General features: G+C 55.2%; 1 protein-coding gene across 8 annotated transcripts in view; it reads left to right on the top strand.

The window, feature by feature from the left end:
• Positions 1–22498, top strand: part of Ntng2 (netrin G2) — a 64762-nt gene extending 42264 nt beyond the window's left edge. For 5 of the 8 annotated variants that reach the window (XM_074052947.1, XM_074052946.1, XM_074052945.1 and 2 more), the window contains 8 exons: positions 6118–6290; positions 9345–9371; positions 10333–10470; positions 14258–14332; positions 15935–16036; positions 17740–17907; positions 19165–19299; positions 19979–22498. In XM_074052947.1, coding sequence (XP_073909048.1) covers positions 6118–6290; positions 9345–9371; positions 10333–10470; positions 14258–14332; positions 15935–16036; positions 17740–17907; positions 19165–19299; positions 19979–20214 — 1054 coding nt within the window. In that variant the 3' untranslated portion in view covers positions 20215–22498. The remainder of the gene's footprint in view (positions 1–6117; positions 6291–9344; positions 9372–10332; positions 10471–14257; positions 14333–15934; positions 16037–17739; positions 17908–19164; positions 19300–19978) is intronic. The other 3 variants (XM_074052950.1, XM_074052951.1, XM_074052952.1) reach the window with 3 other exon arrangements.
• The last annotated feature ends 5361 nt before the right edge of the window (positions 22499–27859 follow it).

The raw sequence follows: 27859 nt of genomic DNA, 5'->3' as shown, positions 1-27859 counted from the left end.
CTTCTGGGCGCCTCTGTCTGTCTGAGAACCAGCATGCTGCCCAGCTGCCTGTTTGAAGCCGTTCTTCAATTGGGGTTCCCTGTGTGGCCTTGGGCAACTTTCGTGACATCTCTGTGCCTTGCTTCCTTGTCTGTGAAGTGACAGTAAGAGTGTTCAACCTTCATTAGTGTCTTGTGAAGAGCTGTCCTCTCACCCTTCCCTCATCGCTTACTCACAGATGACCGGTGTCATGGTCTTGCACATGGCTCATGGCCTTCAGATGAGTAAACAGAGGCAGACTGGCTAAGAGTCTGTGCCGAGCCACCCAGCTCTGTGCCCTGGAGCTGGACGAAGCCCCATCCACTGGTGCCCCTCCCGCTCAGCTGTGCATCAGCTGCTGGGATCCAGGCCTTCCCAGGCCTCAGTTTCCCCATTTGCCGTGCAGAGGACTGTCGTGGGGGGCTGCTGTAGTCACTCCACTCGGGACCTCAGACAAGCTCCTATGCAAAGTGAGCCCTCCAGCACCAGCTGTCTACAAACAGAGACAGCTACACAGTGAACGCCTCTCCCAAGACCAGTGGTGAGATGCTGCTGGGAGACAGGCCGAGGACTCGGTCCTTCTCTGCCACCCTTCTGTATCCCCTAACCCTGTCTGTCTCTCGCTCATTCACTCTCAGGTCTGTGGAAATGTAATTCACATGCTTGGCACCCCCAATTTAAAGTGCAATTCGATGAATCTTAGTAGATTCACAGAGATGTGCCACCATCACCACAGTTTGAGAACATTTTTTCCCAACAAGAAACCCTACTCCCCTGTGTGATCACCCCTAATTCCCCTCCCAGCCAATCAACTTCCTGTGTGTAAAGCTTTGCCTATTCCGGATATTTCCTGTAAATGGACTTACGCAATTTCTTTCCTCTGTGTCTGCCTTATCTTGCTTACCATGATGTTTTCCTCTGTGTCGCAGCATGAATTAGTGTTTCCTTCCCTTTTCATGACTGAATAATATTCCATCCATGGAACCATGGTTCGTTGATCATTAGTGGACACTTGGGTGACCTCCTCTTTGGGTTTTATGAGTAATGCTGCCTTGGTGGTTGATGTGTATGTGTGTGTGGACATGTGTTTTTGTTTCTCTTATGTGTACACCAGGGTATAGCTGCTGGCTCACATGGCCTCTGTGGTTCACTCTGTGTGGTGCTGCAGCCATCTTCCGATAGTCACTGCCCTGTGGACTGTGGCTTTCGCACGGTCCCTGCGGCCAACACTGCTGGTGGCTTACCTGTGATTCTTGGCCATTCGAGTATGTTTGGAGGAATGTCTGCCCAGGCTCTGTTCCTTTTAAATCAGGCTCTCTCTATTTTATTGCTTATTATAGATTCTGTACTCCAGTCACCAGGTATGAGATCTGCACAGATTTCCTCCCATTCTCTAGATTTTCTTCTCTCTCTCTCTCTTTTTCTTTCTTTTTGGTGGTACTGGGGTTTGAACTCAGGGCCTCATGCTTTCTAGGCCGGTGCTCTATGGCTTGAGCCACTCCCCAGCCTTTTTTCCTTGAGTTGTTTCTCAGATGGTCTCATGCTTTTGCCCAGGCCAGCCTCGGTCTGTGATCCTCCTGCCTAGTAACTGAGATTTCAGCGGTGAGCCCTCTGGATAGTGTCCTTCAAAGCACAAAAATGTTTGGTTGATAAAGTGCAATTTACCTATTTTTTCTCTCAGTTTCTTTGCTTCTCATATCATCTGAGACGCTGTTGCTCAATCCAGAGTCATGAACACCTTTCTTCATGTTTCCTGCTGAGCGTTTCTGGGTTTAGCTCTGACATTGTGAGTTAATTTTTGTAGACAGCAAGGAAAGAGCCCCACTCCACTCTTTTGCATGTGCTGGTCCTACTGTGTTCATCTGTTTATTTACCAATAATCTCTTTAGATGAATGCACTTTTTAAATTTTTTAAGATGGCAGGTTTGATGAGTTTGTTATTGAAAAAAACCCTGCATTTTCAAAAATACGATGGTTGGGGTACTGGAGTGTGGCTCAAGGGGCAGAGCGCTTGCCTCACAGGTTTGAGGCCCTGAGTTCAACCCCCAGTGCTGCACACACACACACACACACACGCACACGCACACGCACATCTGCATCACCCAGAGCTGATGCAGTCATCAGGAAGAAGAGGGGCCTCTGGCTCCTTCTAGAGCTAGGCCAGGGACTGCAGAGGCCAGGACATCTCGTGTTCCTACAGAAGACAGGATGGGGCCTGAGCAGAGCTGGGGTCAGGGAGGGACAATCGCCTGGCCTTGGACGGGCTGCTCCCCTACCTGTGCTGCCCAGGCCTGTCCGGTGCTGACATCCGTGACTCCCTGTTATCATTGCTACAATATGCTTCTCAGATTCGGCTGGTCTTTCATACATTTTTAATAAGCCAAGGTCAGTGTTATTACCCAAAGTTGATGGCAGTCTTTTCTCTATATAGCTGGTAACTAAAAATATCCCCTCCTCAGAGCAGCAGCGTAGAGTACATTCCTGGTTTCATACAACTGGGGTTTTCCTCTCTGGCTAGCTCAGTGGGGTGTTAAATAGGAATTCAGAAGAAAAAAAAAATCAAAACTTCCTGAGGTCAAATACATTTTGTAAACAAGCTTTTGTCCGACAAAGTCAGATGGGTTTCTTTGCTGCAGGACTTGCCCGAGCCTTCCGTGCACTAATGTGCACTGTGACTGGTTGTTCAGAGGGACGGAGACCACAGCATCATAACGTGATCAAAGCCATTGAAGGACAGGGCCTTCCTTTGCCTGGACCTTGTGCTCCCAGGAGAAAGAGCCCCCCCGATGCTGTGCCTTTCCCTAATGTGTGGCACACAGTAGGGCCACAGCACGTGTGGTAGTGGAGGGATGGGGACTCCCGAGGAAGAGTGAAGTGGCTTCTTCATGCTCTTTTGGTTTCAGCTCAGGGTTGGCCGTGAAACCTTGCCAGGGTTAGAGTAAGGCTGTGACGGCAGGATGGACGAAAGCGGTTAAGCTTGGTTAAGCATCCCTTATCCGAAACACAGCGCAAGTTGAAAATATTAAACCCAATGCGCTTTTACTGCATCTAACCTACCAAACATCACAGCTTAGCCTCGTCACCGAAACTGTTCCCAGGACACTTATGTTAGCCTCAGGGTGGGGCAAAGTCACGCAGCACAGAGCCTGACTCACAGGAAGTGTGGGTAGCCACTTAGCCCTGGCCGCGTGGCTGTGCTTTTCCACCTCACAAAGTCCAAAGGTTATAAAAGGAACCACCCTAAGTGAGGACCGTCTGACCGTTAAGCTCCTTCACTGTTGGACAGGATAACACAAGGGCAGGAGACTGCAGAGGGAGGGCAGCCGGCCACCCCAGAGGACCGTGGGTAGCGCTGGGTGCTGCATCTGATCCCCGCCCTGGAAGGCCAGACGCCTATGGAGCCCCTTCCCAGTGGGAGGGAGAGAGGCGTGACGGGGGTCTGGCAGGGCTGCCTTAGAAGGTGAGGGAAGACAGAGGTGTTAGCTGCTGTCATGTGGCCGCACAGAATCTGAGTGAGAGGATTTGGGGAGCCCAGGAGGATTTGGGGAGCGATGCAGGAACACCAAGCATCGTCAGCCCAGGGGAGGGTGTGGAGAGGAGCAAAGGTGAGGCGGGGTAGGAGTGCTGGCTAAACATTAAGGACCACCCCCCCCCCCCGCCCCTGCCAGTGCTCGATGGAACCCAGGGCCTCAAGCATGCTAGGCAAGCGCTGTACCACTGAGCCACGCCCCTGGCCCCAGCAAGCGATCTTGATGACTAGGCGAGCTGTGAAGCAACGATCCTACCCGCCCACCAGGCGTGGCTGGGTGTCATGACTGCCACACCTAGTCCCGGCCCTGTCCACACACCACAGTTGCTCACTGGTCTCCTGCCCTGGTCCCTAGACAAGCCAGTCTGCACAAGCAGCCATAGTGATATAGAGCACAACCCAGGCCGGACACATCAAGCCTTCCACTGGCCTTCAGCTCCTTGCAGAATAAAACCCAGCTGCCATGCCCTGGTCAGACGATTCCTATCCTTTGAGCCTCCTCCCAGCCCCCAGCAACTCCCTCATGCTTGCACTCTTTCTAGAAGGTTCTCTCCTTCTAGCCCGGCAATATTTGACCCTCCTTCAGGTTTTGGTTTAAAACCGTTCTTCCAGGAACCCTGTCCCGCTCCTGGCAGATCCAGATGTTCCTGCCTCCTCCTGCACATAACACCTGGGCGCTTAGAAGAACTGAAGTGAACAATTGGAGGGTCCTGTGGCTATGGCTTGACTAATTAATGGATTATCCTTAGAGCTGGCTTACAGAAAAACTGATCAGACAGTCCAGAAAGTTCCAGTGTACCCCTCTCCTCTGCAGTTTCCCGTATCACTAACTCCGTGCCTTCTTGGGTGCGTTCGTTAGTTAGGCGACTGCTAACTGACGTCCACAGTTTACGTTAAGGTCCTGGAGTTTTGACACAGGCGTGTTACCTCTCCACCATCGTGGTATCGTATGGAATCATTTCACTGCCCTAAAAGCTCCTGGACTTGCCTACTCGTCCTTCCTCCCGCCCCCCTCTCGCTGGCTTTTTAAAATTGTGTCTCATTTAGACTCAATATCCCGTCAGAGCAAGGACCCCATCTGCCTTGTGGACCATCTTCCTCACTGTTTCCAGCTCAGAGCTCCCCACTTAACAGGTGCCCTATAAGTATTTTTCCTTGCATATTTTAGTAAAAAGAGGATTCTTGTAAGCACATCGGTGTGCAATTTGCTTTTTGCACATGTTGACAGTCTGTGTTGGAAATCTCCCATATCAGAAGGCAGAGCACTGTCTCCTATGTCACTTTGCATTGTGGAGGGTTCCAACACATACCAAAGAAGCGAGGGAGACTACCACAATGCACCTGTTACGTCAGTTGTCATTAGTGTCTCTGCCCAGTGCTCCCCGTCCTCTGTGTTCTTTGGAAACAAATCCCAGTTGTTAGATAATTTCATCTGTAAATATTTCCGTTTGCATCTCTACAAAGCAAGGGCTCTAAGAAACATAACCACAATGCCACAAGCACACTTAAATATCGTCAGTATGCAAATTTACGAGTGTCCCATAAATACACGTTCCATTTGTTTGGTTGTGTGCATTGCTAGGCCTTTGATGTTTCTGTTTATCTGGGTCCCCTCCCTCCATAACAGACCCTACCCTCTGCCATTCACCTGTTGAACGACCCTTCTTTCCTGAACTGTGCCAGCTGTGGCCCCTTGGTGATGTTTAATGTGTTGCTCTGTCCTCTGCATTTTCGGTGGAGACGATCTGATTCAAGTTCAGCAAGTTTTGGGGAGCTGGCTTCAGGTGGGGGTGCATTCTCCTATGGGAAATTCTCCCTCTGTCTCTGTGATTTTCTGGGCTGGTGCTGCTCTGTGCCTGGGGCCCTTCATTCATTAGGGACTGCAAATTCTAGCACGAAATGCTCCAGAAAAAGAAACCTTCCCTTCTCCACTCCTGGTTACCCCGAGGTATAGTTTATGTAGGACAGGCAGAATCAATGTGCAATTCTTTGCCTTTATTTACCAGTTTTTAGAAAACGAGTTGCCTATAAATATTTGAATGAACAAATGAATAATACGTGTGCTGATGAGCTGACAGGGCTGGGAGCTGGGATTCTCCCTGTTGCCCTCGAGAGCCTGGGCGCAGGCCACTGGCTTATGGTGCAGGTGTAGGCTGTGGCCAGGTCCCTGTCTGCAAAAGGGGCTGGGAGTGGCCCTTGCTTCTGTCAACCCACTTCAGTCACAAACTAAGGTGATCGGAGCCACACTGCTACAAATATAGCATCTGGGATGTGGGAGTCTCACAATTCACCCCAGGAGCCACCATCAGAAAAGGGACAGGACCAAAGCCTGGAGTCCCAGGCAGCATGGCTGGGAAGGGTCACACAGAGCTGTGGACCCCTCCACGGGAGGGGAAATCGGGGCGTTTTTGTCCCAAAGGACAAAAATTGGGAATTGGTGGGTGCAGGTTGGGCTGTGGCCTTCAGGGTCCCAGGGACTGTCCTGGACACTCTTGAAGGCTGTCCTTCCCTCAGGGACCAGGCGACCAGCCCACAAACCCCCTGACCTCTGCCTCTCTGGGTCTCCCCAGGTGCAAGTGCAACCTGCACGCCAACCTGTGCTCAGTGCGCGAGGGCAGCCTGCAGTGCGAGTGTGAACACAACACCACCGGCCCTGACTGCAGCAAGTGCAGGAAGAATTTCCGCACACGGGCCTGGCGTGCCGGCTCCTACCTGCCGCTGCCCCATGGCTCTCCCAACGCCTGTACGTACGCGCCCCGTGCCCTGTGCCCTTGAACCAGGGGAGCCAGAGCAGCCCAGGTTCCTGCCTTTTACCCCAGCAGCTGCACATGCACGGGCAGACACATACACCAGCAGACAGGCACAGGCATGTGCACGCACACGTGCCCACAGAGGAACACACGGGCATGTATGTGCATTTTGTTAGAAGCCTTGCAACAAGACCCTCCGGGACCCCAGCTGAACCCTAAGCCGCCCTTCTGGCGCTGGCATGGCAGGGAAACCCAGATAAGTTGCTCAGCCTTTCTCCGCCCCTGCTCCCCGAAGGCAGGACAGGAGACCCCCGGGAGGCAGGGCCCCTCCTCCAGGCAAACAGGGCCTGTAGCCCCATCCCGAAGGGATATTTGCAGTATGTCACATGGTGCCACATGCTGCATATTTCCCTTGGTTATTCCATCTTGCAGGATGCCACCTGAGGTCCTCACCTGAGCCCAGTCCTGGTCTGCCTCTGGCTCAGCAGTGCTAGGCAAGCCACCTGCTGTCTTTGCTTACATGTGTTTGAACACCCTTTGGGGGATCCTCACTCATCAAGGTCCCCAGCAGAAGCTATGAGGGTCTCCATGAAATCTTGGGTCCCAGGGAGTCCCTAGGCTACAAGTGGAGAAGGTCCTAGGCCGCCCCATGGTGAGCCCTTCCCTGACCCCGGAAGCCCCCTGACGTCTGGCAGGTGCTTTGTTTATGCCTGAGGCTGTGTTGGGCCTGGTACACGCCCTGCCCTCAAAACACCTTGTGTCACTACCACTTTTCTTCCAGATGAGCACACGGAGGCCTAGCCAACACAGGGCCTCCTAGTTCTACAGTGAGTACAGCCAGCACTGTGATTCAAGGCCATGCCCTGGACCCAATGCCAAATCTAGAGCTAGTCAGCTGCTCCTGCTCCTGACCACCCGTCCCATCTGGGTGCCCTCCCTCCCTGTGAAAGATTCATGCAGCTTTAGGCTGATCAAAGCCAAAAGCCGTGCAAGGCCGTGACAGGCTTGTCTCGAGTGGGCCAAGGCCAGCACTGTGACAGCCCTTTGAAGGGGTGACTTGCCAGGCACCTCACAGCACTCAGGGTCTTCAAAGACACAGAGACTGCTTGGCACACTGACAGCCCACCCCCTGCCTGGTCCCCTCCTCCCTGCTACTTAGCCCCATCTCTTTGTGTCCTCAACTCTTCCTTTAGTCACTGTCACTCCCTCTTTTACTGGCAGTCCTGCCCTCCATTTGTCCTGCAGCCTCCACCCCATTACTTCTGGCTCTTTCTTTCCTTGTCTCCTTTTGCTCCTGGGAGGATTCTGCAAGGACTCCTGTCTGCCCACGTCCACGCCTAGACCAAGGCTCCTACCTGTGGGTCACACCTAGGAGGACCACTGTCTCCACCTCACAGACCCCCAGCCATGACTTCAGCCTCTCCTTCCTGTGGGGCTGGGCTGCTAAAGGCTCCCTTGTTTGGGAGAGGCCCTGGAGTAGACCCCCACCACCACATGTCACCAGGAAAGAGGGGTTCCTTCTGGACTGACAACGAGTAGGGCTGAGGCTGAAGGCGGCCCGTGTTCTCAGCCTGCAGCTGTCTCACCTGGTCTTACACCTTCTGGGGCAACCAGGAGACAGTGAAGGAGACGCAGCTTGAAACAGGCCCCTGTGAACTTTGCCCTCTATTACCCCTACCCCTCCTCACTCAGTGGCACCCAGACACTGGGCCATTCTGGGGGTCACCCTTGACGGGAACCCCTCTCCCATATTCACCCAACTCCCTCTCTTCCCAGCACTCACCCCCACCTCCCTCCATCTCCTGCCTCTGTCTGGGCCGGGGTCTCCCCTCTGCAGGCCCAGGGCTGTGCTCCCCTGTGTGCCCACCTGCCTCAGAACCCTCGGTGCCCTGAACAAAGGCCTACCTGATCAGCTGTCTCTCTCCCGCTAAGGCTCCTGTGAGATCACCCCTACCCTTTGTCACTTCTCTTCCCTTACCGCCTTCAACCTGAAGTGCCCTGTGTCCACATCCCTGGACACCCACAGTCTCTTGTGACAGGACAGTCTCTACTCTGTCCCTGTGGCTCCCTCATCCTCAGGGCCCAGCTCAGAGGTCACCTTGCCTCTCTGAGTCCTGTCCCAGTTATCTGCATGTCCTTGCTTGTCGGCTCCCACACTCCCCCCAAGGTGTCCTTCGTGCCTCACACGGTGCCTGCCCAGACCTGTTGGTAAGGGAAGGAGTGAGTGTCAAGTGTCCACAGCTTGTCCTCCCAGGCCTCCCTTGACTGTCCTGCCGGCCACAGCCTTGGCTCACCCAGAAGGGCCAGTGCGCCACATATCCCACTGCCAACACCACACATCCTTTCTCAGGAACACCTGGGGAGGCCAGACCAGCTCCTTCCTTTTGGAACAGTGACAGTTCTTACCCTGGGACTGCAGTGCCTCTGGTCAAGCCGTGATCTCAGTCCTCCTTGATCCCCAAGACACAGATGCACAAAGACAGAAAGACCCAGACTTGAGGCTGCCTTGGCCACTCACGCCTAGCCTGTCTCCTCATCTGCAGAACCAGAACCATGGGGAAACTCCCTCAGGGGGTGTTGTGAGGACAAAGTGGTTCCTGTCAGGGGAACATTGACACAGTGGCTGGTGTGAGGAAGCTCTCAACATGGGGCACCCACTGCAATGGCTTTCCAATAAGTTGTCTACTCTTCTATTTCCCAGACAGGAAATGCACTGAGATTCAATAGGAGAGGCTGGCACTTATCAAAGTGTTCCAGGGGGAAGTTGCAGTTCTGAGACTCAGTTTCTCCATCTTAAAAATGGGCTAATAGCAGCCCCTCCGTCTCAGGGCGGCAGTGAGAGACCCTGCAGATTGTGCCAGAGGCTACTTCTCAGCTCTGTTAGCAGTGGCTGTGACCCAGCAGGTGCCATAGGCCCTTTAAGTCCCTTCCCTTCAGCAGAGGGATGGACACTTCAGTGGGCTCCCCTGTCCTGCCACCCCCTCCTATGCAGAAAGGGAATGGCTGTGTTCCTCAGCCAGCTCTGTGACCCTCTTGTCTCCCTGCAGGTGCCGCTGCAGGCTCCGCCTTTGGCAGTAAGTACAACACGGCTCTGTGTCCTGCCAGTGGGGAAAAGGAAGGGGCCGGGGCCTGGCCTCTCCGCCCCCTCCTCTGATTCTGCCCATCCGCTTGTCCACCTCTCCTCCTTCTGTGTGTCCTCTGGGAGCTCTGCTGTGGCCACAGCCCAGCGGCTCTGTTGTCTGCAGGAGCTTCATCAGTGCTGCTTTGGAAAGCTGTTGGAAACTTTGTGTGGGTCCCTTGATCCTTGGGAGGGTTCCTTTCTCCTCTTATCACTTGGGCCTCTTCTGACACCCAGTCTGGGAGTGCTTTCTTCTGCCAGGAAGGAATAGGGGGACCTTCTGTTCCACCCAGTGGTAGAATCCAACCCGCTGCCGGCCTGCCCGGGGGCAGGAGCTGCTGGCAGCCAGGAGGCCGGAGAGGGCAAGTCACTGTTCCCAGGCTCTGGTCATCCAGGTCAACTCAGCTCTCAGGACATGCCAGCCTGGAGGGAGGCATCTGCAGGAGTGTAGGAGTCCTGAGAACTCACGAGAAGGGTGAGAGTGACTGGAGTGGGTGCCCATGGGCTCTCAGCAGTCATCTTTGGGACAGTCCACCAAGCACTGGGTGGACCAGGCACCATGCTAAGCAAGACACGCTAGTGCTTTTTTAAGCCTCACACACCTCTCTCCTCCTGAAAGGGCTTTGCCATCTGCTGTAAGAGTCAGCAGCCAGCTGTGGCAGACCCCAAACTCGAAGATGCTTCTGGGGCATGCTGTTACCATGGGGCTCCATGGGGCCACACCCTCCCCAACTGTCCCTCCCCAGCAGGACTGCCCCTCCCCACTGGGATGCCAGTGGGCAGAGAGGGTGCCAGAAGGAAGCTGAACCCTGCAGGACTCTGGTCTGTACAGCCATCATCTGTGTAAGTGGCTTCTTTGGGGTGCCTCCACCTCCACCAGCTCCCTACCCTCTCTTGCTTTTCCTGTCTCTCACCAGGCATCAGCAGGTCCCAGAAAGACCCCACCCCCAAAGCCCCTATGGTCACTGAGGCCATGAGGGGGTGCCTCACCACTTCTACCCCTTCCACGTCTACTGCCCAGGCCCCCAAAGCCCCCAGCAGCCCACGCCCCACAGGTGGGTACCAGAGTACAGCCAGGGACCCTTGTTGTCCCACCCTCTCCTGCCTGTAAACGAGACCCTGCCTCTCTCAGCCCTGGGGACAACAGGCGCTTGCTCTTAGAGTAGAAAGCACTAGCACCCTAGAGCCGCAAAAGCACGGGCCAAGGGGCCCCAGGCCATCCGGGCCAACCTGTCACCGAGTTACAGAGCCCCAGCCAGGGGTTCCAGGCATCAGTTCAAGCTCCCAGAATCTTCTTCCTGCCCAACAAGGCATTGCCAGGAAGGACCCCAAGACCAGTGTGGGCAAGGGGACAGGGGGACCTGGAAGGAGGGTGCCTGTGGCAGCAAGGCTGCTCTGTGCAGTAGTGGCCAGTGTGGGAAGTCAGGGCAGGGGTTGAAGGGGGCAAGCCTGTGGGAGCACCAGTCAGCAGGAAGCCTCTGTGAGAGATGGACTGCACCTGTGGGCTGGGGGAGGGGCAGACTTCCTGCCCCATGTCGCTGGCCTAGTGAGAGGCCCACCTCGGGTCTGCAGCTACAGACAGGCTTAGAACCCTGGCTGATTCTTTTTCTTCTCCAAAGGTGGGATGTGTGCATCCTCGAGGTATGGGGTGCTAGGATAGAACTCTGGTCTCATCTGGACTCTACTGGCTGGGGGTGGGGTGCCCAGCCTTTCCAGACCATGGTGACAGTATTGAGGAAATCCCTCAGGCCAGCTCACCCAGTTCTTCAGTGGGCGGCTCCATTTTCTCTGCACCTTCCCTCTCCACAGGGGCTCGGGGGAGCCCCCACCCCAGGTGGAGGACGGGTCACTAGCAGCTTCAAACACTAGCAGGCCCTGCCCTTGGCAGTTCAGGAGTGGCGGGCAGACAGGAGCGAAAATAGTCAGGAAGGGGAAGGGGCTGTGTTTGCCTCCGAACACACTGGTCTGTTCGGGTGGGAGACCAGGCACTCTCTCTCCTCCACTCCCACTTTCACACACACACACTCACAAAACACACGCACTCAAAACACACGCACTCACAAAACACACGCACTCACAAAACACACGCACAAACAAAACACACGCACTCACAAAACACACGCACTCACAAAACACACGCACAAACAAAACACACGCACTCACAAAACACACGCACTCACAAAACACACGCACAAAACACACACACTCACAAAACACGCACTCACAAAACACACTCACAAAACACACTCACAAAACACACGCACTCACAAAACACACTCACAAAACACACGCACTCACAAAACACACGCACTCACAAAACACACTCACAAAACACACGCACTCACAAAACACACGCACTCACTCAACACATGCACACACACTCACAAAACACATACATGCACACGCACGCATGCACACAGTCACACACTCACAAAACACTCACAAAACACACACACTCACAAAACACACGCGCTCACTCAACACATGCACACACACTCACAAAACACATACATGCACACGCATGCATGCACACAGTCACACATTCACAAAACACAAAACACAACACACACTCACAAAACACACTCAACATGCACACTCACAAAACATACACGCACTCACAAAACACATACATGCACACACAACACACACAACACACGCACACACATGCACACACAACACACTCACAAAACACGTACACACACAAAACCACACATGAGCACACACACAACACACAAAACACAGACTCACAAAACACAACACTCACAAAACACACTCACAACACACATGCACACACACAAAACACACTCACAAAACACACATGCACTCACAAAACACGCACACACACAAAACACATACACACAAAACACATGCACACACACACTCACAAAACACGCACACATGCACGCATGCACAGTCACACATGCACACACACTCACAAAACACACACACAAAACGCGCACACACACTCACAAAACACATACATGCACACACACAAAACACACACAGCGCTGAGGAACCCTGAATCCAGTTTCGAAGCTGCCTGTGCTTTGGTGTGAGGGAAACAAAACAGGCAGCAAAGTTGGGAGTTAAAGACGAGGAGTCAGGGGCCACAGCGGTGACTCTTGAGGGGGTGCGGTTTGAACTGGGGGGGAGCAGGAAGCAGGACCTCCTCCAGACCACACTAGCAAACATTTGACGGGAATGCTGTTAGCTCCGTGCCAGGCAGCAGAAGCACTGAAGGAAAGAGCTGGCTTCAAGGTCACTGCCAGTGGCCGAGCCTTCCGGGTCTGGGGGTTCCCACCTCCTGTATAGCAGCCAAACCCACACCCAGTCTATACTGTTCGCAGTGACAACGACTGCAGGTGGCAAGAGCCAGCTAAGAGCTCACTGTGCTGTCACAGCCGTGCTTCCAGCTCTGGGAGGGTGGAGGCTGGTATTTTCCTAGTCCCTCGGAGAGGGGATTGAGACTTAGGAAGATGCAGCTGATTTATAGCATGCAGATTATACCTCAATAAAGCTGTTTTTAAAAAGAAAAAGGAAAGAAAGGGAGAAGCAGCTGCCCAAAGTCCCAAGTTTACGATGACACACAGACTGGGCTGGAGCTCGGGGCTCACTGACTCCAGCTGCTACCTGCCCCCTCTGCCACCTGATCCCACGGCCTCCAGGCCTCAGGTGCTGTGAGGTGGTGCCACCTTTAAGCCTGGCTTACACGGCGGCCCTGAAGGACCAGACGGGGCCTTCATCTGGTCTTGGCAATGACATAGGCCACCTCGAGAGCATTCTTCCCAAGCACCTTAGCGTGTCCCTGGAGACACATTCCTGCCCCAGACCCAGCGCTCAGAAAGACCCTGAGTCTCTCTGGATGCCTTCCAACAGGTGCTTTAGCCTATTTGGCTGGAGACCAGCTGGGTCCCCAAACCCCTGGCCCAGATGTTTCTCCCCTCTGCCAATGTCAAGCTGTTTGACAGGCACGGATTGCAGGTGGAAAGTGGGGCTGGGCCCCCCCCCCATCTTCCTGGCTTCAACAGAGGTGGGGGCAGCCAGGCTCCAAAGCAAAATGCCTCCAGGGCTGCTTTTACCACAGTTCTAATTAAACCCTTGCCAATTTGGGTCCTGCGGCTTTGTCTCCTCATTGAACACTATGTTAATGTCAGTTGGATGTCCAAGGGCTCCCGGCTCCCAGCTGGGAAGTCTCCACGCTTTTTAGCTGGCACTTTTTCTTTTTCTTTTCCCATCAACCTCTTTTAGAGGCAGAAGACATCAGACCCCTCCCCAGTCCCTCTGGGTTTGTCCTTGGAATTCAGATAGAGTGGTGCCTGCCTCCGCCAGCCCCACGTCCCTTGTTATGTGTCTGGGAAGTGAGCACTACTGTGCAGGGGGGTTGACTCACATTGGAGTTCAAACCAGGAGTCAGGAGGCTGCTCAGACACTGGGAGACACTCCAGTCCCTGCACCGGGGCTGGACAGGAGGCCTTCCAGGACACTTCTTGACATGTCTGATATCTTGGCGACATATGTATCCTTTCCAGCATTTAGAGAGCTAATTCAGAGAGGTCTGAGCTCAGATATGGGTGTAACTCTACCTTTCAATCAGATTCCACCCAGCCAGGGAAGAGACCCCAAATTCAGGTGTCCCGGTGAAGAAAGGCCCGAGCTCCCTCTTGTCTGGCTTCAAGTGTGCATTGCCTCCACAGGCTTCAGTAGTATAGGTGCTGCCCCCGCAGTGCATTTTTAGCCAATGTAGATAGCCTCTCCTTTATAGTGCTGCTTCTTATAAGGGGAGTGGGGGGTTGGGGGTCTCACATCTCACATGACTTGGTTTCTTCTCTTCTTCCTCCCAAGAGTGGACCAAGCCATCTATGGCTGCCCCCCTTGGGGAGAGCCCTCGCTGGCCCCAGGTGTCCTCCAGTGCAGAAGGTATGAGGGTAGGGCCTGGGATGGGCCCAAACCCTAGGAAGCTGGATCTTAGACCCTTGAGCCCCTTCCTCTGTAGTGGAGGAAGCAGGTATATGTGGTTGGGACCTGGGCTGGGAAGAGGACCCCAAGAACTGAGGGGAGGAGTAGAGAGACTTGGGTAGACGCAACAGGGAATGGGCCTGAGAGCTCTACCTGTTCCCCCGCTCTCACCTGTTTGGAGAGTCCAGTTCGACATCACCAAACCCAAGCCCTGTCCACCACCAAAGGCTTTGGTGTCAGGGGGAGATGTCCCTTATTACAGGAGTCCTTCCTACCCCATTCACGGGACACCTGGGCAGTTGAAGCAGCCAGAGAGGGTCAGAGAAGAGGCAGATAAAACAGGACAGAGGTGACCGGAAGGAGATAAAGAGAGAAAGTGGCACATTCCAGGTGGTAGGACCAGCCTGGGCAAAGGCTTGGCAATGGGACAGAGAGGCAGTGAACCTGAAAAAGCGGGCAGTGTGCCAGTTAAACGAGGGCGGGGAGGGATTGTGGAAGGCACAAGACCAAGTCAAGAGCCTCAGTGTCTCACTGCAGGGATGAGATACACAGGGGCTAGTCTGTAGTCACAGATGAACACAGGAAACACATGGGCCAACCTGGCCCTCCAAGAAGGGAGACTGTCCCCAGCCCCAGCTCACCTGTTCCCAGCCCTGTTGCCCCGGCGCCACTCACCTGTCCAGCACCTGAAGTTCCCCTCCCATCCCAACTCAGCACCCGAACAGGGCTTTGGGCACCCTCTGCTGGCTAGTGGCTGCACAATTAGGGCAGGTCACAGAAGTTTGGTTCCTGACCCCTTAGAGACCCCTGAACAGAACATCCTCTCAAGTGATGAGACAGAGAGGACAGCTGAAGCTGTCGTTTCCCTGCACTGGACCCACTGAGGTGCTACAGACTCCCAGAGGGAAGCGAGGGAGTGACACTTATTTCGGGAACCATGGCATGCTTATCCCCAGTTACAGGACTTCCCCAGTGGAAGATAGGCACCTGCTGCACTCTTGGTTTGATGATGCTTGTGCGTGAGAATCCAGGGATGGTAAAGGACTTAGCTGGAGCAGGGAAGTGTCTTCAAAAAGGAAAGGAGACGGCAGTGTTTAATGCCAGGTTTAGAGTCTGGAGTTGATGCCCTGGGGAGGTGGGAGGAGAGGAAGGGCAAGAGCAGATGAGCACGTGAAGCATTGTTTTCAATCAGCCAAAAGTCGTTCTGCATCAGCAAATGACTTAGCACCATGTGGGGATGTCAGGGGACAGGCAGGATGTGTGGGGAGTGACCCAGACGTGTGCATGGTCTCAGAGGGACCAGAGGCAGGGCTGCTCTGTGAGCTCCTGCCTGTGCTGAATCATCTCCACAAGGTGATTCAACCCCAAGCTCTGAGAGAGGCTCGGCTCCCTGATGCTAAGAGTGGCCTCTCCCTGCCTCCGACCTAAGCAGGTGATAAAGCTGCCCCACAGCTGGCCTGGGGCACTCTGAAGCCTTGGTTCAGCTTTTCCCTTAGCCCAGGCAGCCCGTCCTGGGCAGGTGGATGGTGGCAGACCACAGAGCTCCTTTCTCATCTCTCTAAGCTTTTGGCATCCCTGCTGCTGCCCCTGCCCCTGCCAAGGGCTCCGAACTTTTCCAGCCCAAGCCCAAATCTCATCAAGTGATGCCCATTGAAGAATTCCCAGGTAAGAGGAAGGCCAGCGCCCTCCCTCCTCCCCCCCCTCACTCCAACATCTCTTTCAACCTCCACTGGAGAAAAACGATGCAGGGCAGAGGCCCTTATCCGAGCTGGCTCAGAAAACCCTCCCGGAGTAGCTGGGTCAAGGTTAGAACAAGTCTCTCTTCCCTCTGGCCTTCCAGCCCCAAGGGATCTGGGAGCAGGTATGAGTCAGAGGCCAATGGGGGCACAGTGGGCAGGCAGAGCAGCCTCCAGAAATAGTCTGTCCTGGCTCCCCTGGGAGGTGTGGCCCAGGGGCTTGTCTTGGTTGGAGCAGAATCTGGGACACTTGGGTCACCAACACTGTTCTTTGGGACACTTGAAGGATACCTTGCCTCCTTGTTGTGTCTGGAGGGCAGAGGTGAAGGAAAACCCACTATCTTGTAGGCCCACATCTTATAGGCATTTCTCCAGGGTCCCTCACGCCCTTGACCACTGAGACCCCATTGGTGCCTCCCTCTCCCATGACAAGAGGGAAGTGGGATCTTTTAGAGACGGAAGTAAGGTGGAGTTTCAACAGGCTGACCAGGGTTCTTCCTCCTGGCTCTCATGCTCAGTGGAGGAGGAAGGGGGTGTTGACTCCCTTAGGAGAGACAACCCCCTCTTCTTGCAGAGGGAAGGCCCTTCTTACCCAACCTTGCTGCTTTATGATGTCCTGGGATCCACCTTCAAGCCCTGGGAGCCTCGCCCCAGGCAGTCATGGGAGTTGGCAGAGCCATCGGGAGGGCTGGCCTGGGAAACACATGTAGGTGGGGGTGATGGATCCATGGCACGGAGGTGGCTTTTCCTGATGTGGAGCCTCAAGCCTCTAGGAGCAGTGAGAGCCAGGAGTCTGATCAGGGCTGGGGGAGGGGAAGAGATGCCTGCAGAAGCTGGTACTCTGGTGGCAACCAAACTTGTGGAAGGCTCAGGCTGAGTGAGACAAAAGGGCCCTTGCAGGGTGTGGTAGTTCACGAGTGTAATTCCAGCAACTTGGGAGGTGGAGGTAGGAGGATTGTGAGTTTAAGGCCAGCCTGGGCAAAAAAAGGTAGCATGGCCCTGTATCAAAAAACTGAAGACAAAGAAAAGGGCTGGGAATATACCTCAAGTGGTAGAGCCCTTGCCTATCGTGTACAAGACCCTGGTTCAATCCCAGTAGTGCATAAAAAAGGAGGGGGAAGGTTCTTCAGGACAGGAGTAGAGAACAGTTTCCTCCCAATCCTCTTCCAAAGCAGCATGGGGAGGAAGCTCCTGCCTTCCATCTTGCCCATCACTCATGCATGCCTTCATCCGTGGAGCCCAAGGATGGGTGGGGAGTGGGAGCCTGGAGCTGCCCTCCCTGAGTGCACAGCCTGGCAGCATGACCCATCCTCCTTCCATGAATCACCTTCTAACCACCCCAGCTGTGGGCATCCTTCAGAGAGCACTTTGCCCTGGTACCCAGCCCTGTACTGCCTGTTGCTGGCCTCCCTGGTTCCCTGCCCATAGGCTCCACAGTTCTCCTTAAAGCTGGCAGGCCCAGCTCTTCCTAAGAGCTATGGAAGTGTTTGAGGCCCAGGGCACCTTCCAGGTCCTTTTCCAAAGACGCCTCCCACACTCCCCGCATGTCCGGGGTGTGTCCTTCATCTCCCTGTGCCTCAGTTTCCCCAAATACTCACTGACTGCTGGTGTTCTTCCCACTTGGCTGACCAGACTGTGAGTGCTACGGCCACTCCAACCGCTGCAGCTACATTGACTTCCTGAACGTGGTGACATGTGTCAGCTGCAAGCATAACACCCGAGGCCAGCACTGCCAGCACTGTCGCCTGGGCTACTACCGAAATGGCTCGGCTGAGCTGGATGACGAGAACGTCTGCATTGGTGAGTGACTGGGCACAGCACCAGGGACACCCTGCTCGTGTAGGGCGGTGCTGGGTGGGTCTGGAGACCCCTGGGGAAGTGCAGAGACTCCAGTCCCAGGGCCCTCTCCAGCTGGGTGCCTCGAGGGACAGAAGCCACTAGTAGTGCCCACACAGTGCCCCCACAGAGCCAGTAGTCAGAGTCAAAGTCTCCATTCTAGAGCTGGCCTTGCTGTGTGCGTTTGGGCAAGTCCCTTCTCTTCTCTGGGCTCCCACTGTAAAATCAGGAGGTGGACCAGGGGAAAGGCTGTCAACTATCTTTTGTTGCTGAAGCTTCCCTTCAAATGCTTTCCCAGCTGGGGGTATAGCTTGCCTAGCATGCGCAAGGCCCTGGGTTCGATCCCCAGCACTGCACCCAAAACAAAAAACAATACAACACAAGAAATGAATTACCTGTAGAGGGAGGCACCTGGTCTACTTTCTCCAACGCTCTGGTGGACAAAATCCATGCAGGCCCTGGGCCTGGGGTACTGCCCCTCCCCCCACCAGCCCCTCAGGCCCCCATGCCCATCCCCCACACACACCAGGCCCGCTCTGGTATGGGGCTGCTGCAAAGCTGGAGCTGTCGGCCTGAATCATGCCATGGCCTTCAGATAATCCCATCAGCTCTAAAGTGCTCAAAACAATCCTGCCGCCAACGTCATGGAGCCAGCTGCCAGGGCCCAGCCGGGCCTCTGGGTCAGATTAGAGGTGCCCCCTTCTTTCCCTGTCTTGACTCAGCCCCAGGCCCAGTACTGGATTTCAAGGACTGGAGGGTGGGTGTGTGTGTGAATGGACACTTGCCCCCTTCCACGGAGCAGAGGCCCAGGAAACCAGCTGGGGTGGGCAGCAGAAGGCCTCTGAGGCTACTCCTCACCCTGCGATGAGCGGAGGCATCGCCCCACAGCCCCACACAGGCCACAGCCTCCTGGACAGATGTTTAATGGCCACCCGATGAGGCGCCTGCCACCTGTCAGACTCAGCAGTTTGGGGCTGGGAAGGCTCAAGAGTCCCTCCAGCTGCCCAGACAGGGAAAGGGACTGGTCCAGGCACACAGTGCCAGCACTAGAGAGGAGGAAGGCGGTGTTTGGATGCCAGGGAGGGAAGATGAAATTTTATGGTGCTTTCTGGGTCACCGCCAGGGAGATCCAGCTGGGAGGGACGCCAGGGGAGGGGAGGGTCCCACACGCAGCGCCCACAGGTCGCCCTGACCAAGCACGCTGTGCACGTGTCCGCTCAGAGTGTAACTGCAACCAGATCGGCTCCGTGCACGACCGGTGCAACGAGACGGGCTTCTGCGAGTGCCGCGAGGGCGCGGTAGGGCCCAAGTGTGACGACTGCCTCCCCACGCACTACTGGAGGCAGGGCTGCTACCGTGAGTGCGCCAGCCCTGGTGGGCGGGGCCTTGAGCGAGGGGCGGGGTCAGGGCGCCGGAAGGGTCCATAGTGGGCGGGGTCTGGTGCTAACTGGGACAGGGTTCCGGCAGGCGGGAGGGGTCACGGTGGGTGGTGCCTGATGCAACAGTGGGCGGGGTCCGTGGGCAGTGGGAGGAACTGGGTGGGCGTGGCCTGGTGTCAAGGGGGCGGAGTCCGTGTAGGTGGGTGCCCCCGAGAGGCAGAACTAGGGGCTGGTTGAGAGCGGTTGGAGTTGGCTGAAAGCCGAAGGTTTGGTGGGGAGGAACTGAAGGCCTGGCGGAGCCCGGGGTGGGGGTTAAGGGGACAAGTTAGCCACGGGCAAAGGGTGGAAAAGCCTAAGCTCGTGGAACAGTATGATCAAAGCTCTGGAGACCGGACAGCACGTGCGCCTGACGCACTGCGCCCAGACGCCGCGGGAGCGGACAGAGCCGGGCACTGGTGGGGGTAGGCAGGGGCCAGGGCTCTTCGGCCATGGTTGCCATCCACGCAGGCACGTTTCTCACCAAGTGTGTCCTGAGCCTCCCAGGCCCCTTGGTTCAGGCCTCGCCCTGGGGTTGCCATATCCCAGTCGCGGAAGCTCCAACGTGGGGGGATGCATCAGCCACCAGCCGCGTCAATGGCCCCTCCTCCGCCCCGCAGCCAACGTGTGCGACGACGACCAGCTGCTCTGCCAAAACGGTGGCACCTGCCTGCAGAACCAGCGCTGCGCCTGCCCGCGCGGCTACACCGGCGTGCGCTGCGAGCAGCCCCGCTGCGACCTGGCCGATGACGACGGCGGCCTGGACTGCGATCGCGCGCCCGGGGCCGTCCCTCGCCCCGCCACCCTGCTCGGCTGCCTGCTGCTGCTGGAGCTGGCCGCACGCCTGGGCTGCTGAGCCCGCCCGGGGGACCCTCGCCCGGGGGTCCCAGGGCCCGCGTCCGAGGCCGGGCGGCGACAAGGGTGCGGCCCAGCTGCTCCCAGGTGCTACTCAGCAGAGTCCTCCCGCCCTCCCCGCTCCAGCCCCGGCGCTCGTGCCCGCCCGGCACTGCCCTCCCTGCACCGCAGGGGGCGCTGTGGGGCCCTGGCCCGGCGGCCTGCGACTTTGATTTATTTGGTTATGTCACCCATCGCCCCATCCTTCTTTTTCTTTTTCTTTTCTTTTCTTTCTTTCTTTCTTTTTTTTTTTTTGTTGCTACTGGTGAGACGGGGGGTCGGGAGAAATGCTGCTCAGCCCAACACCCCCAGGTCCTGCCCCCAACCTCACATAACACACAGAACTGTTGCAGACACCCCCTGCGCCCGTCCCTGGGTCATCACCAGCCAGCGGACCCGGACTCCGGTCGCTGACTTGATTCTCTTTTATATTCTTTCTTTATTTTCCTTTGCAACCCACCAGGCCCCAGGCCTGGTAACCAAGGAACTCGCCGTCTGGGGGAGGGGGCAGAAAGAAGGGTTGGGGGCGGGGCGGAAACTTTGTTTTGTAGAGAACTATTTTTGTTTGCATTCCCTGTCCCCTCGGGTGGGAGCTGGTCACTGCGGTGGCTGATGGTGTATAACCGGACAGAGTAAACAGTGCTCACTGCTGCCTCCCCGGCCTGCTTTCTTTCTCTCTTGGCTGACGGCTGACACCGGGCAGGCACCAGGCAGGTTTGGGTTGAAGGAGAAACCCACAAAATAGCCTTAAAGAAACAGCTGCCACCTCCCCAGGCTGTTCCACGGGTTGGAGCAAGCAGTCCTCCTCCTGGTGGGCTGAGTCAGAGGACTCAGCTAAGCTGCTAGTGACCTGGTGATAGAAGCTTCCCCAAACTGAGAGGTTGCCTCCCTCTCTCCCCACCCTCACCCCCAAATCCAGAACATCTTGGCATTTTGCTACAGAAGCCAGAGGGAAATGACTGAGGGAGAATTCTCAGAGACTGAAACTGATGTCCTGGTTTGTAATCGGTCCCTGTGGCGTCCAGGATAGTTGTCATCTCAGACCTGTTAGCCCTGGAGCTCAAGTCCAATGTCAGGTTACACAGAACTTGCAGCTGTTGTCGGGGCCATTGCCTACCTGGCTGGTTAGAGCCCCCTGCTGGCCAGAATGTCCTGAAGTGGACACTGCAGAGATACATCCCAAGTGACCCTTTCCTTCTGAAGACCAGGGAGGAAGTGCCAAAGGAGACAGGGGCAGCCTGAAAGTCACGAGAGAATGCTCCAAAGAACTTGGGGTTTATCAACAGGCACTTTGTACACAAGGACCCAACAGGACTCTACGGTTTCGCCCGGCATCTCTAGTCCTTGGGGGGAGGGGGCCACCCTTCCTGCCTCTTGTTGAGAAGGAGGTCCAGCTTCCTCCTACCTGAGCAGCCCCATGGCCCCTGTCATGGTTCCTAATTGAGCCCACTGCTCCTGCCAGTTGTCCCTTTGCACTGGCTCCTAACAGCTGCTGCTCTTTGCAGGCTGGGAAGCTGAGACCTGGGATCCCTTCCCTCAAGAAGCAAAGCTAGAAGGGAGCTGAGTGAACCTGGGCCTTAAGAATAGCAAGAGATTTTAGCACAGAAGAGGCCAGGAGCTATGACTGGTTGGTTATTAAACCACTGAGGCTGCATGCGCCCCCTACTGGCCTCTCACAAAACCACTGAGGCTGCATGCCGCCCCCTACTGGCCTCTCACAGCTCCATCCCCTGCTTCAGGTTGCAGGGCTCAGATCCCAGGCCCCAAGAAAGTGCCTTTTTATCAGGTCCCCATGGGTTCCCTGGCTCCATCCCTACCTTCTTCCTACTAACAGAACCCCACTTAGAGGGACAAAAGTGCCCTGGTAAAATAAAACTTACATCTGGGGCTCCTTGTAGATAGGAGTGGCCATGTGACACTGCTCTGGCCAAAGAGATGTAAACAGGACTGAGGGATGGGGCTTCCAGAAAGCTCCTAAAAGCCTCTCCTCACCACCCAGCAAAGCCTCAGATGGCCATGTTGTCCCATGGCTTTTCTCTCCCACCCCTTGCCCTGGCGTTCCTTCTGTAGGGCAGGGGTAGGAGCTATCTGGCACCCCATGAGTGCATCCCCCTGGGGAGCCCTGGGGATGGTGGAGCCAGGAGGCAGAAGCTGCTTCTCCGAAGACCTAGATGAGCTGTGGACACCAACGGGGCTGCTGCCTGCCCTTCTGAATGTGTGAGAAAAAATAAAGGATATGACACAAAGGCTGGGGTTCCTGATTTCTGTCCCGTGCAGACTTACCAGTTCCTAAGTTCCAAGCCCTCCTAGCTTGGCATCCAAGTCCCTCGGTCCCCTGAGGCCAGAGAGAAACCACAACACCCTGCACACAACACGGATGACACAGACCAGGGACAGCGGTACCATTCTCCAGAATAAGACTGAGTCTGCCTTTACTAGGGGAGTGAGGGGCAGGCTGACCACCGCCACCTTCCTGCTGGTCATCAGGATGCAGGCCTATGAGAGTTCCCCAGCATCAGAGCCACACAGTCAGGGCTTGTCCCCCTGCCCTAGAAGCAGAGCAGGAGCGGGGATGAGGTGTGTGGATTTGTGATCCTCAGGAAAATCTGTTAGGGGAACGGGGATTGGGAGAGGGGATGGGGAAGCCCAGCCTGGCCTGGCCCACAGAGATGGGTGCCATGGACTGGAGCATAAATGCCCTCCAGCACTGTGCTCATCATGAGCACAGAAGTGGCAGGCTGGGGGCTGTTGCCAGCTAACATAGCTTCAGTGGGGGCAGAGGTACCCTCCTGCAAAGAGGCCATGGCCCAACTCCACACACCCCCTGTAGGACATCTGGGTGTGTCCTCAGGACACTCTGAAGGGATTAGAGAGGAGGGAGCCCCAGGGGGCACATGCCCCATCCTTCCTGCCCTCTCTGCACTGGGCCCTGCGTGGCAGCATCCCCGGGACTAGTCTTTGTGTGAGCGAGTGGGCAGGGGAATGCCCTGTAAATCAGAGTGGCACCCCAGTCCCCGAGGATGCAGCGTGGGCCCTGACCTCCACCAGCGGGTGGAGGGAAAATTGCCAGTGGCCATTTGGAAAACTCTAACATCTTGGAGACCAGGAGGACAAGGAGAAAACAAGGTCATCAAAGCAGAATTCCTAGACCAGCCTCAACTCTAATGGTGTCCCTCGTCCCCAGCTCACGTCCTGACATCTTGCTCTGCAGGACACAGGGAAGAAGGCTCCTAGTTCACTGCTGGGACCATAATAGTAACAGCCCTATTCACACGTTGTGACCTTAACCCTGGCCTTCACCTGGGACTGGCTTTTCTGTCTTGACATCCTTGATGTGGGTGGGGGCTGGATAATTCTTAGTGGCAGAGATGAGATGTCCTGAGCACTTTGGCTCCAGTGTTGGCATCCAGAGGTGACTGGGCATAGCATAGCCAAGTCCGGGATGGAGTTGCCCCAGGTGAGAACCACTGCCTTGACAGGAAGGGACTGTCCTCGAGGGGTAAGTGTGGGCTATGCTGCTGGGAAGCAGGGGCAGGGTTGCACCCAGGGCTGCCCAAACTCCATGTTTAACCCCCAGGCAGGCAGGCATCCACCTGGGCAAATGCCCCCGCCACCTCCTTCCTACCACCTCCCTCTTCCACCCTGTGGCCAGGGCAGGTTGAACAGGGAGCTCTGGGGAGCAGGGCTTCAGTCTAATGGCTAGGCTGCAACAAGGAAAATGCCTCCTACCGCCAGCCCTCTGTGGACCTCGCCCGGCCCTGCCCCCACTGTCCCCTAAGAAAGCAGGACTGCTGCGTTGGCAGTCTTGTCTCCCACCATGCCTCACAGTTACGAGGCATTTATGAGTGCCCAGGGAGCTCCCAAGGGCAGCATGTCCCGCATGCCTGGACAGCCAGGGCAGAATGGGCCAGCCCCCTGCTGCCAGCGTCCAGCCTGGCCAGCTACTGAGGGATCGCAGCTCATCCCAGCTCATCCCAGCTCATCCCAGGCAGGCGACGTAAGGGAAAAGGCCCTGGGGAAGAAAAGCTTTATTTATTTTACCTTTTTAACACATACCTCATAACTTGTAGGGAAGTTAGGAAATACAGAAGAGTGAACTAATGATAATCTTTCTTGTTTGCTTTTTTTGGAGACAGCCCAGGCTGGCCTTGAACTCTCTGTCTTCTTGCCTCATCCTCCTGAGTGCTGGGATCATAGGCATGCATGACAACACCCAGCTAACAATTTTTAAATTAAAGTTAACCACAACTGTCTATTCAGAGGTAGTAACTATTAACTATCCTAGATATTCCTAGTATTTTTCCATAAAATGAAACCTTACATAGATACTGCTTTGCCACCTCAGCATTTGTGAATCTATGTGCTCAAGTTTGAGCATCTTATTTGTTTTTGCTTGTTTTTGAGATGGGGTCTTGCTATGTTACCCAGGCTAGTCTTGAACTCCTCCTGTGTGACTAGGAGCACAGGCAAGAACAACTGCTGCTGGCTCCTTTTTTTATTTTAAAAAATTTTTTGGAGGGACACTGTGTGATATTTTGATACATGTAGATGAATTCATAATGATCAAATCAGAGTAATTAGCATATCTGTTGACTCAAACATTTATCATTCTTTGTGTTGGGAACATTTAAAATCCTCTTCTGCCAGGTGCCAGGGGCGCATGCCTGCAATCCCAGCTACTCAGGAGGCAGAGATCGGGAGGATGGAGAGTTTGAGGTCAGCTGGAGGTGTGGCTTGAGTGGTGGAGCACTTGCCTAGCGTGTGAGAGGCTTTGAGCTCAATCGCTAGTGCTGAAATGTGTGATGAGTTGCTCACTGTAGTCTCCTTACTGGGCTGTGGAACGCTACAGTCCCCTCCTGTCTAACCTGTCGATGGGACAGTTTATCAAGGAGCCTCACAATGATGCTGAGACTGGGCTTCAACAGCCAAGCCATCGTTGTGAGGCTCCAGGTGTGTCCTGGCCAGGGACCTTGGCTGCAAACACCTAAAAACAACTCCAGATGATTTAAGCAGTAAAGGAGATTTTTGGAAGATTATGGGACCCACAGGGGGGTCCTGTAGCCAGGGAGAGGCAGAGACCAGGAGGTGAGCGCCCTTGCATGCCCAGGAAAATCACACGGAGCTGCACAGCCGTCCACCTTTCTATAGCCTTCATCTTATAAACACCCTTCTTCAGCCAGTAAATGAAACTCAACACTGTGATCAGAATATGGAGGGAGGACTTTTAAAAGAAACTCGAACCCTCGCCTGCCCTTTCGTTGTGTGCCTGGCCTCTCCCTCTTCCCCAGCCAATCCTGTCTGCTGACAGTTGCAGTTCCCAACTTAGCACGATGGGTCCTCCAATCCCCTGTGGCTATGTTCCTAGTGGCACAGAGACCTTGTTGTCATGCAAGGGCAAGTCCAAGGCTGGAGGCCTGCAGATGGCCAGGTGGCTTACAGCCAGAGTATACTTGGCTGCATAAGCAGGTGGCCATTGGGACACAGCCAGGAACAGCCTGGATGGGCTGGAGCCCTGGGAGCTGGTACCGTACTCAGCTGGCCCAGTGCCCACATGGAAACGGTGGCCAAACCATGGGCTCTGGAACCTGACCATCTGGGCTCGAAGCTGTCCTCCACCCCTTACCTGCTGTGTGATCTTGAGCAAGTGACTCAGTCTTTCTGGGCCTCAGTCTTCTTACTTATTAAATGAGATGTTAAAATGGCACCAATACCCCAGGCCGTCATGGGCAAATGAATTAATACAGGGTATGGAACAGTGCCTGGTGCAAAGCCATCAGTAAGTGTCCTGGACAGGTGGAGTGTGAATGGGACAGTGGGTCCTAGGAAAAGAGTTCAGGGGGCACCACTGATGACACACACCTGCCTCAGCACCCCTAAACCCTGGAATGCATGTGGGATGCTTTGTCTGGTTGCCAGCCTGGCTCTGAGGCTCCATCTCAGTGTCATTTTGTGTCCTTTATCTCCTGCAGCCTGACCCTGTGAACCCCAAAGAGGCTGGAGGGGCTGGAGTGAGTTATGTGAGGGTAGGCAGGGCCTAGCAGAGACACCTGGAGCCTGTGGAGTAACTGTGGACACGGCTGACCCATGAGTAGGTGGCAGGGTGGCTGGGGTCCTCACAGCTCAGGCAGGTGCACGGTAGGCGGGGGAGGCGGGTAGGGAAGGACAGTACATTTGTCTAGGAAGTAGCTTTGACACTTAGAGCCACTGCCAGGCAGCAGTGAGCTGGGAGACCAGGATTCCTACCCCCATGTTTCCAGGGCTAAGACAAGAGCACAGATGGAGGCTCACGACCCATGTGCCTACTTACTTAGCCATCACACTGTCGACTACAGTGTAGCCAAGCCAGGACAGGCGATCTCTGTGCAGTGACCTGAAAGGCCAGGTTCAAATTAATGCCCTTGGACTCCTCCAGGGGGATCCAGCAGCCTGTGGCCTGAAACCACCCCCAGATCCTGGTGTGTGGTCTGGAAGGGGTGCCGGCAGTGTGGGCTCGTGGAAGCAATCACATCCATGTGTGTTAAGGAAGGTCCAGTAGGGAGGAGGCAGGGAGACTGGGAGGACGGGGCAGGAACTGAGTCAACAGCCCCCTCCCATCATCGTTCCTGGGACCCATTTCTCTCCACAGCTGACACCGGATGCTATTGCTCCTCTCCCGAGCTCATTTCTATAAAGTTCCATATGGGAATTAGAGGCCTGGGAAGGCGGATGCCTGAGCCCAGACGCCCTTCTCCATCAAGAGGAAGTGAGAAGGCTTGCATGGCGGGGCTGGGGATGGGTAAGGCGAGCCTGGGCCTTCTTGAACCTGTGGCCAGGTCACCGAGAATGGGGAGAAACGCCTTAACCCCAGGGGCTGGTGGTGGGGCTCCCTCCGGCCCACTAGGAACCATGGGAGTATTAAAAAGAATACTGACAGCAATGAACTCTAACTGTCCCATGCTGGCTTTTCCTACAGTGACACTCAAGAGTCACCAGGGCATGGGAAGGGTGTTGAGAAGGAGGGATGGAGAGAGAGGAGCAGCTGGACAGTGGACGGGAGGAATAACTCCTATGTTCTGTGGCCCAGTCAAGCAACAATGGTTGACAACAACTAACTGAATTTTTCAAACTACTTAGAGATTTTCTTTTGTTTTCTTGCACATGCCAGGCAAGCCCTCTACCACTGAGCCACAGCCCAGACTCCTAGAGAAGCTTTTGAAGGCTCCCAACACAAGGAACCAAGGAATGTGAGAAGTGACAGAAGTCAGTTACCCCACCCTGCTCAGCCGACTTCACACGTGCTGAGTATCAGATGGGAGGCTGACGAAAGCATGATTACTACGCAAACGTTCCAGGACTAATACTAAAACACGCAAACAATGGCTGAGGGAGGTGAGCGGACATGTGCAGCCCCTGTCTACAACTCCAGCTGATGAATTTTAGAACAACATATTCAGGGAATTTCACATTCTGGTGTGACAGCCTATCTGGGTAGGGTTAACAGACACTCCAGGCACTGGGTAAAAGACGTATGAGCTACAGGTACTGTCATGGCCTCAGTTTACCCTACAGGTAGCTGTTTAATTACCAAAAAGGAAAGCTGCTGGCCACCCCTTAAAACAAGCAATCAA

The sequence above is a fragment of the Castor canadensis genome, chromosome 13 (genome assembly GCF_047511655.1).
Source record: "Castor canadensis chromosome 13, mCasCan1.hap1v2, whole genome shotgun sequence".
In the NCBI taxonomy this organism is placed as follows: domain Eukaryota; kingdom Metazoa; phylum Chordata; class Mammalia; order Rodentia; family Castoridae; genus Castor; species Castor canadensis.
Note: the sequence above shows the minus strand (reverse complement) of the source record. Positions and strands in the feature narration are given on the sequence as shown.